At 26.0% G+C, this 10,916-nt stretch overlaps 2 protein-coding genes across 2 annotated transcripts; both read right to left on the reverse strand.

Annotated features, from left to right (window-relative positions):
- Positions 1-3,120: 3,120 nt before the first annotated feature.
- Positions 3,121-3,758, reverse strand: LOC124921771 (protein phosphatase 1 regulatory subunit INH3-like). Its single transcript, XM_047462473.1, has one exon. It carries the CDS (start codon positions 3,645-3,647, stop codon positions 3,288-3,290), a length of 360 nt encoding a protein of 119 aa, XP_047318429.1. The 5' UTR covers positions 3,648-3,758; the 3' UTR covers positions 3,121-3,287.
- A 2,786-nt stretch (positions 3,759-6,544) lies between these two features.
- Positions 6,545-9,293, reverse strand: LOC124921187 (serine/threonine-protein kinase D6PKL1-like). The gene is made up of 2 exons (XM_047461812.1): positions 8,595-9,293; positions 6,545-7,508 (listed from the first exon to the last, which is right to left on the reverse strand). The coding sequence occupies exons 1-2, from the start codon at positions 9,197-9,199 to the stop codon at positions 6,647-6,649; spliced, it is 1,467 nt and encodes a 488-aa protein (XP_047317768.1). The 5' UTR covers positions 9,200-9,293; the 3' UTR covers positions 6,545-6,646.
- Between the last annotated feature and the right edge of the window lie 1,623 nt (positions 9,294-10,916).

Genomic DNA, 10,916 nt, shown 5'->3' on the forward strand with positions numbered 1-10,916 from the left:
TTACGGTAAAATTTTTATGGGCGGGTCAACCCACAATCCGACCCAAATATCAATTTACTCTCACATATATCCAAATTAACCATAATTCTCGACCCGACAATAGACACTTTAAAAATTAAGCATCATTATATATATATATATATATATATATATATATATATATATAGATTAGTTAGTTAAAAAGTTGAAGTTATATTGTTAAAATGTCACACGTTTATCAAATTTTGGGTTGAATTTGAAATATAAAGTGTTATTAGCTTAGTTGGTTAAAAGGATGTATTTGTTTTGTTAGGTTGCAAGTTCGAACCATAACTATAGCATTTTTAATTTTATTTTTAACCGTTTTAAGTTTATGAGACCCACAATCCGACCCAAATATCCATTTACTCTCACATATATCCAAATTAACCACAGCTCTCGACCCGGCAATTCGGACACTTTAAAAATTAAGCATTATATATATATATATATTATTTTATATTTAATAAAAGTAAATGAGGTCTATTTTATATTTTTTATTGATAATAAAGTGATTTAATAGTTAAAACTACATGTTAATTTAATTATATAATTACTTAATTTAAAAATATTTATATGATAGACATTTAAAAACTATATTAGATAGACTCGAATTTTAAATTGTTTTTTATAGACTTCAAATATCACAATTTTAGTAATTGAAGTAAGAAAAAATTAAAGTTGTCTTCTTACTAATTTTTATTTTTTTAATTAATTTATCACATTTATAAAACAAAATAACAATTGTTCCTTAGAATTTTTATTTTCTTAATTAATTTATCACATTTATAAAACAAAATAACAATTGTTTCTTTTTTGAATTTTCCTATTATTCTCGCACATTACATATATTTTAAAATCATTTCAATCGTATTTAACAATTTTGAATGCATATATCTCAAAAAAATAATAAATTTAAAACATAAACACTTCCAAATTGGTAACTTTACACAAAGTTGTTAGGAATTTTTTTGAAAAATAAATACAAAATCTATCTTTATTCAAATTTCCTAAAAAAAAAGTTTTTTTTAACAGATTACAGATTTTTTTTAATCAAACAAATCAATATCGACAAATTAAAATACGTAAATATCTAAAATAATACTTAATTTTAAAAAAAACGTAAAAAACGTCTTTAAATATCATTTATTTAAAAACATGATAAATTAATTTCAAAAATAAAAATAATACACGACATGCGTTTTAACCTCTTGAAAAAGAGGCCAAATGAATGAAATTTTGATAATTTAAATTCCATATAATATAATTAAAGTTCGAGTCTCGCTCAATAAAAACAATCCAAGTTTGAGTCTTAAACAAGAATTTAGCTGAAAAGAAAACCTGTAAAAACAAATATGAAACTAACTCATAGAAATATACAACATGAATGTGAGATTAAACCGAGAATAATTTATGACAAATAAAAGTTTTTGAAATTTATAGGATCTCTAAAATGCAAAATTAAATTTCAAAAATACGAAATTTGGGAATTTTAGTTTTGAGTTTCTATGTTTAACTCTCTAATTTTTGCTTTAAAAATCTTTATAATTAATTTTTAAAGAGAATTGAATCCAACTATTTAAAAATGAAAAATTAAATAATTTTTCTGAACAAATTAGTATAGAAAAAACTTACTCTATTTTATCTATAAATGATAAAATAAAAATTATATATAAAATAGTAAGAATAGTAATTAAAATAAGATTAGGTGACTTTAGTTAATTATATTTTAAAATCAAATCATTCAAGTATGGCATACCGAATTAATTAGGTTCTCAAACGAAAATGGTGCGTTGGCGTGTGGGGGCATTGAAGTATATATTTATGAACTCGATTTTTATTTTATTAGTTGTCATCCCCACAAATATTTTTAATTGTAATACCTTTCTCGATTTGTTAGTTATTCGATTCCAACGAGTATTTATTACCTGATTATTTGTATAAGACGATAAATGCTGAAAAAGATAAAATTTAATTTTATTAAATTATAAATAATTTAAAAGCTAATAATATCAAAATAGATACATAAAAATAGATACATAATTATGTTGCAGGGGTTGAAAAATAGAGCTTTGTTATTTATATAGTTTATTTATATATATATATATATATATATATATATATATATATATATATATTATTTTATTTTTTTGTAATTGAAGAATAATTGTTAAAGAAATAAGTTAAAATTTAATATTAAGATCATATGTATATGAGATAAATAACATTTCTTATTTAAAGATGAAAATATGAAAAGTAATTAGAGATTGAGAGATAAATATTTGGTTGATTTGAAGTGTGAGACTAATGATCAATTTTATATTTAGACTTAGAGAAATAATTGGGAAAGAGAATTTATGAGAGATAATTTGAGAGAGAATAATTTGGCATTGTTCAAAAAAAATTATCTGCTCTTGTGATTTTCAAAAGGAATGTAACATGAGAAGTTGGCTGTCCGATGGATGGATGGTCTGTCCTAGCTCGCGGGCTTGCTGGGACTTACCCCAGAACCGGCCCTGCATATCCATATCCTAGTACTTCTATGCACATAGTTGTTCGTTGAATCCTACATGTAATTGCCACCGTATACAAATCCTATTAGTGTCAACCTTAATTGAGCATGAGTTGGTGATTTATATACATGGATCCTTTAGGATTGAACAAACCAGTTACTTACAGTTACAACTCTATTCATTCATGTCTTATAAATGTTATGTTATTCTCATCAAGACATTGAATGATTTCTCAGAAGAAACAGTCCACATACTAATCTGGGGAATTATTTCGAAATTCTAGTTTATATTTCAGATCTTCAAATTCACCTAAGAAATCAAATGTCTATATTTCAAACCAATCCAATTTTGAGTAGGGTTATTTACCTTCCTTACCACCCTAATTAATCGGTTTACTTATACCTCCTTTTGAAGATCAAATGTTTGAAATCAATCATTCTTCCTAATCTGACTAATAAGATTGAACATAACTTATCCATTCTTATTAATCTAGGCATAACCACATAACTCATTTCATCCTTTCACCAACAACCAATGAACCAACAATGATATTGTAAACAACCAATTCATGATGAGGAAACCAAAGATAAGAAAAACAATCATGTAATAATATATAAACAGTTCCCATTAGAGATTCAATAAGTCTAATCCTATAAACAACAGTTCACTCCTCGCAGGAAATATATATATATATATGTGTAACAGAATAAGTATTGGTAATCGAATCAGTTAATTATAACATTGTTAAAATCGCACCTAGCTCCGAGAACAACCACCACCGTCGTCGTGGTGGTGATGGTGATGATCATCCACATTCTTCTTGGAAGAACTAGTACGATCGTGGTCGTCGTCATCGTCGTCGCTGTCGTCCTCGTCGAATGGTTTTTCTTTGTGAAAAATGCAGCACTTCTTGGAACTTTTCTTGTTGAGAAATTCGTTGTCCACGGTTCCTTCTTTCCAACTGACCTTCTTCTTCTTAATACGATTGAGCCTCAGCACCAATACCTCTGGCGATTGCGATGTGGAGGCGGAGGGATTGGGATCTAGGGTTATGGTTCTGGTGGTGGTCGTCGCCGCCGTTGACGGCCCCGATTGTCTCGTGCTGCTTCCGATCATAGCTCGTATCGAATGAATCTTCGATGATTAGATCCTTTGCGGAACCAAAATCTATATCCGATCTTCTTCTCCTTTTCTTTCTTTCTTTTTTTTCTTTTGTTTGAAGAACGGTTTCTTGAGGATTAGAGAAAGCTCCTTATTTTATAGGTGTACATGAAATTGGGCATTTTAACCCCCTCAATATTTTCTTTCTATGTTTAATTACTTCTTCTTTCTTAGGACCTGTTTGAGTAGATAACCCTAAAAATCTCAACACTTCATACTCTTTTTTTTTTCTTTATAAAGGGTTCAATTTCTAGTTGAGCCTCGAAACTGAGTCGTTTTCATTTTATTTATAATGTAACTGTTATCATCATATTGTTAATCGATTCGAACACAATGACTCATATATAGTTGTGGTATGTTGTATATAATAAGTTATTCTAGAACAAGGGTGTTTATTATCAAATAATGTCTTATAAAGAGTGCTCCATATGATCCAAATTGGGAATCAATGAATCATATGAGTTTAGCCCAATGAAAAAGAAAATCATTTAGTAAAATTCCAAAACTCAAGGGATCATCAACATATGCAAAAATCAGCTTCAATTAATTATGTTCTAAATGAGTTTAGCCCAATAAGATTTAATTCAGGAGTAAGATGATTAAATTAGGAAATATAACATTGGGTTTAAATGAAGTTTGATAAATTTGAAAGTTGAATTTAGTATATTCCGAATTATCCAAATAAATTTAAAACAAACTCTAAATTTGAGTGATACAATCACAATTTTAAAATAAATGATATCTTGACTCCCTTGCATATCACAAAAATGACACTAACTTAGGATGCCAATGGAGACCCGTGAGTACCCATGATCAATGTCTGAGTATTTTAAATTGGATTTAAGATTAGGGATGAAAAGATAAAAAGTTACTCAATTGAGTCCAGGATTAAAATAAAAAAAAATGTGTGAACTCAAACCCAAATTTCGTGTATATATATATATATATATATATATATATATATATATATATATATATTAATGTTTTCTTAATAATTATAATTATTATAATAAATATATATTATTTATTATATTTTATCTTTATGATTATTTATTTTCACATTTTTTATTAATAAAAAGTTATTTTTTTATTCTCATTTTTTAATATTATTCTCTCTAATTTTTTAACATTATTCTCTAGTTTGTTTAACTTTTTATTTTCTTTCATTTTTATTGGATTTTAATAACAACAATGTTTTTTATATTTTCAATCACTACCACATAAGTATGGGTAAATGAAGTTTTTTTTTTAATTTTATTTTGATATTATTAATTTTGAAATTACATTTCTTATTTTTCAACCTATAAAATCTTAAGAATATTTAATTGGGTAACATTTACCCATCTATCATCTATCGGGTATCAAATAACCGACAAATAAGAGATATAAATACAAATAAATATACTCGTCGAATTCGGAATCAGAATCAAATAGTAAAATGAATCGAATTTAGGGATAAGTACTTCATTCCACAGCTGGCTTGGCTCAGCGGATAAAAAAAATTGAATTTTCAAGAAAAATTCACTGATTTATTATCAAGAAATGTAATATATATATATATATATATAAATATATAAATATGGATTATTTGATCCTAGAATTTTTAGGTTTTTTTTGTGAAATTTAAAGAAAAAGCTTGATAAAAAATTAATTATTTAAAATCCTGTATAAAATTTTGTATTTAAATTTAATAAAAGTAAAGTAAAGAATTCTTCCAATTTGAGTTGTTTAGAATTTAATGCGTTTTGTCTGATAAATTTTATTAGATAAAAAAATAGGTTATTTGAAATATATTTAAGATAAATTATTAAAATATTTTTTTTATATTTAAAATATAAATTTAATTAAAGTAGTATTTTAATATTTTAATTTTGAATTAAGTAATACATTATAATAATATTAATTAGATAGAGTTACACAATTTTTAAAAATGAAAAAGAAAACAGGTTCAAAACACTTTGTTGTGTTAGGTAAATGATAAATTAATTGATTTAATAGTTAAAATGATAATAATTTGTTAAAAACAAGATTTTAAATAAAAAAAATCAATATTGTACTCTTAATTCATTTACACATCAGATTCACAAACAAAATAAAAAACGGAATTTATAACAATAATGTAAAAGTAAGAAGGAATGAAATAACGATACGAAAATTTTACCTAGGTTTAGACCAATAATGTCCTACATTCTGGTTTCGAATAATCGATTCAATAGAGTTATAATAGGGATTACAAACTCTAACTCTCTTTGTTTGTTTTAGGTTTTAGTCTCACACAATTCTCGTTTAAAATGTATATATATATAGGATTTTAGAATTTATAATTAGGATAAAAATAATATGATATCTTTTGACATCTCCACTATTATATGATCTCGTGGTGATTTAGTTAACGTTTTCATAATAATATAATTTGATCACCCTTATTTAATTTCATATCTTTTTTATTCCAACAAATAATTGCACATATTTTCCTTTATATTTTTTTACCTAACATTGAAACACAATCAATTAGCCATCAAATTCCACAAAAATGATCTTTACAAAATAAAAAAAAATACAAACTTAAGCATGTAAAACTCTTACAATCATACAATCCACAACCACCCTACATTTTCAATCATAATTTTATTTTCTAAATCATAAACAAAATAATTGTTTTTCTTATTTAATTATTTGACATATAATTAAAAATTGAGATTCTTTGTTATCCCAAAAAGAAAGTGAAAATAAATGTTTTGAAATCACAGATTTTATCAACATAATGTTGAGAATAACAATTTAGGTACCATTTTGATTAAAAAAAACCATACCCACAAAACTAGTGAAACTAAACACAATGATCTAAAAAGCTTTATTCATTTTTTTTTCATTAAAGATTTAGATAACAACAAACATAACCATGCTAGAAGGCAAAAAGATGAATGCAATCAAATAAACAATTCCTAACCACTTTAAAAGAATTCGAATTCGAGATAAGAGCCCGAAGAACTATTTGAATCTCCTTCATCGCATTTAGGCACGGTTGTTTTCTTACAACTATTCATTCCACTAGACAATAACGACAAGTCGATTGGCTCGGGGACATTAGGTGGCTTATCACCCCGAATTAGCGCCCAATTAACACCTTCAAAAAAAGGATGTTGTTTTATCTCGGTAGCCCCTCTTTTAAACCCCAATCTCTTTTGTGGATCCTTCGATAATAATCTCTTGATCAAATCCGTAGACAAAGCTGAAGAACTCGATGATCCACTAATGTTACTAGGAAACTTAAGAGGCTGTCCAACAATATTAAACAAAGTCTCCCTATTTCCAATCCCTTTAAAAGGTGTCTTCCCATAAATCAACTCATACAAAAATATCCCAAATGTCCACCAATCAACCGCACTTCCATGTCCATCTCCTCTTATGATCTCGGGTGATAAGTACTCATGAGTCCCTACAAAAGAATTCGATCGAGCGGTTGTTGGCTCCACGACGAGCTCGGGGACTGATTCTTGTTTCGTCGAAAACATCGGTTCCCACTTCAATTTCGAAGATTTGCTATTGAATTTGAATAGTCGCGGTTTAAAGCAAAAAGTAGGTTCGATGCAAACGGAGAATTTGCAAGACGGATCTTCGATGTTGTAAGATGAATTGGGATTAGATTTATTCTCGAGAGTTGGTTTGACTAAACATCTTAATGAAAGGTCGAAATCTGATAACATGATATGACCATCTTCCCTAACAAGGACATTTTCAGGCTTTAAGTCTCTATAAACAACACCCATCATGTGTAAGTATTCAAGAGAAAGGAGCACTTCTGAAGCATAAAACCTGCAAAGTGGTGGGATAAAAGAAGAAGAATAAGAAGAAGAAGCCAAATCATTCAGATTTTCGGACAGTGTAATAGCAGAAAGGGAAAAGAGGAAACATAAACAAGACAAGTCAAGAACACATATGACAAAACAATATAAGATGATGATTGATGGACCACATATATAAATATAGTACATAGAACATGTTCTATGCAAAAAAATAAAATAAAAATTTGACCGAATTTATTTTCCTATCTATTGGGAAATATTATTGTTAATGAATCAAAACAAAAAGTGAAATGCTCATTAAGGATTAGTTTGATTCACCTATATATTAGCCTAACTTAGGATTAGATTAATTGTCTAGCTAGCTTAATCTCTCAAACATATGATTAAGTTAGTTAAAATCATAAAATTTTAATAATTTATAAATTATTTTAAATACTAAGTTAGTGGATTTATTTATATAATTAAAAATAAAATTTATTTTAAAATCTTATTATTTAAAATATTCTATCAATTTTTAAGAGTTTATAAGTGTTAAAATTAAGTACTCTTAATTTTATAAAATTGTTTTTAGTTATATTGTTTTATTTGGATTCATGTAAATCACTATTTTATTTTCAATCCCCTTCTCATAATCCAAATTCAAATGTGTATGACTTGTTTAAAATCCTATTATTTTAATATTCAATGGCTTATGAAAAATAACTTTGTTTTGTTCTTTTTAAGAACATGTGGGTTATAAAGTAAAAAAACTAAAATGTATAAATATAATATATATAGTTTTTACTCAATGATTTAAGTTATTTAAAAATAATTTTCAAATAAATACTGGCCTTTTTTTTTTTACCCAAAACCTAATATATTTATCAATAATCCATCAAAATACCAAACTTTAAATCTATTTAAAGGGTAATATGGTCATTAAATTTTTAAAATTCATTTTTTCAAGAATCAAATGAAACAAAATTTTACCCAAAACCCATGAAATGGCAAACATAAAAAAAGCTTGGTCTAACTCAAATATTAAGATCTCTAATCCAGATAATTTATAATTTAATTTAAAAAAAAAGAAAAAAGATTAGTTTGGAGGGGGACTGACCTGGCTGCCTGTTCTGTAAAATGTTTACCGGGCTGGCGTTGCCGGAGAAGATGAAGATCTCCACCACTACAAAACTCCATAAGTAAACAAGAAACTTTCTCTGTTTCAAAATGCGAATAGAGGGTAGGAAGAAAAGGATGATCTAAAATACCCAAAATCTGTCTCTCTGTTTCTGCTCTATGAAGTTTCTTCCTCCCAACCAACATTCCTTTATCCATCACTTTCATAGCAAACAAACACTTTCTCATCATCCCCACCTTCAACTCAGCCAAATAAACACTTCCTATATCACCAAATCCAAGTTTCTTTAAAACCCTAAAATGTCTCAAACCCAATTCACCGTCTTTATCTTTCACCCATTGAATTGCTTCCCATCGAAAGTCGTTTCCTTTATGAGGCTTCGATCTGTATGATAAATTTCGAAAAACACCATCTTTGGAGGAATAACTGATTGAACTCAAAATGCTATGTTCACTTCCTTCTTTATCTTCTTCTTCTTCCTCTGCATTTTTCTTTGGATTCATTTCAGTAGGGCTGCTGGAATCTGAACCAGTGACAGTACTTAGATCACTGAAACTAAGATGAACAGATTCCAAATCGTTCATAGTTGGTTGGATGGATGGAAATTATTATTAATTCTTGATTTTCAAATTAGAGTGAAGAGAGAGAAAGAGGCGGTCAATTGGATGCGTCGCCTACGCCGAGGTAGTCAAAGGTTAGGGCGAGAGAGAACCGGGCGCCAATAATAGACTTCGCCTTGTTTGGAAATTATTATTTCTTTATTTGAATGGTTTTTGTTTGAAGAAAATATTATTTTAAATCAAACATTATCCAATTTTTGTTTTGTTTTTTTTAGAAAAATGAGTTTTTGTTGTGAAAAAATTTAAAAGTATTAATATATATGGTAAAATAATTATTTTTAGAAATAAAATATTTTGATTTATGTAATTAGTGAAATTGTATGAATTAATATTTGATTATATTTGTAAAAATTTAACTAAGACAAAAAAATATATATATATAATTGATCATTTTAGTTATTTTTTTATTAAATATTTATAATACTTGTTTATTTTTGAAAAAGGTATGTATCAATTATTAAAATATTTGATAAAGAGTGAATTATTTAAGTTAATTTTTTTAATTTATAATAATAAAATTAATTAATTAAATATTTTTATTTATATTTGATTGATGATAAAATATATAATAGTTGTTTTAGAAGAAAAATAAATAACATCATATCAAACAGTACTTAAAGTCTTAACTGTTTAAATTAAACATCGGTTATAATTTTTATAAATTTATTGGAAAAAGCAGAATTCAAGAAACTATGATCATTTTCAAAACTAAAAGAAATTTTAACTGAAAAATTAATTTATACATTAAATGAGAAAGAGAAAATTTTATAATATTAACATTATATCAGTCATAAATTATTTTGTTTTATTAAATAACATTTCATAAATCAACAAAAACAATAGTGTACATCAAAATATTAAATTTACCAAATAAGCAGCATTGGCATCATTAAGATTAATTATTTTTTGATAAATACTTTTGAGAGAGAATCCTTAGTATTTTGTTCAATTTTTCTTACTAACCCCCCTTTTTTCTTGATATTTTATTTTTACTTTTATACGAGGGTAAGTAATATTGGAATACAAGTTTTTTTCTCGGATAAAATTATTTGTAAATATGTTGAACTCTGAACTAAAATTGAATTTCCATCAAAAGATTCAAATCTAAAATAAGAAAATAAAATAAAATAAAAAATATATATATATATATATATAATATCAAAATGAAACAAATTCATAAAGTAAAATATTAGGACGGGGCATGGATTACATAACGGCGTTCAAATTTGAAAAGGAAAGTAACTTTAAAAGGGTGAGAGTCCAAATGGGCATCAGTGTTAGTTTTTTTTTTTATAAAAAAAAATAAAATTTTAAACCATTTTAAAAATAAATAAAGATAATAAATTAAGTTCAACAAAGGAATCCATTCAAATCAAACAGAATAGACGATTTTTACAGTTTTTGATATATATATATATATATATATGTTTTGTCTAGTTAAAATTGTATACTACATAAATACATAAAGTATAAACTTACACTAACAATAAAAATAATATCAAAAGTCGCCCTATAAAAACATTATTGATATGTCTTGTACACCAAAAATATTATATACCCTTTTAATAACTAATTAGTAAAGAACATCTTAAAATATATTTCAAAACATTAATTTGTTTTAATTAATATTCAAATAATAATTGTTCAAATGGAAACTAATAACTTATTAATTAGTAGAACA

This window comes from Impatiens glandulifera, chromosome 1 (assembly GCF_907164915.1).
Source record: "Impatiens glandulifera chromosome 1, dImpGla2.1, whole genome shotgun sequence".
Taxonomy (NCBI): Eukaryota; Viridiplantae; Streptophyta; class Magnoliopsida; order Ericales; family Balsaminaceae; genus Impatiens; species Impatiens glandulifera.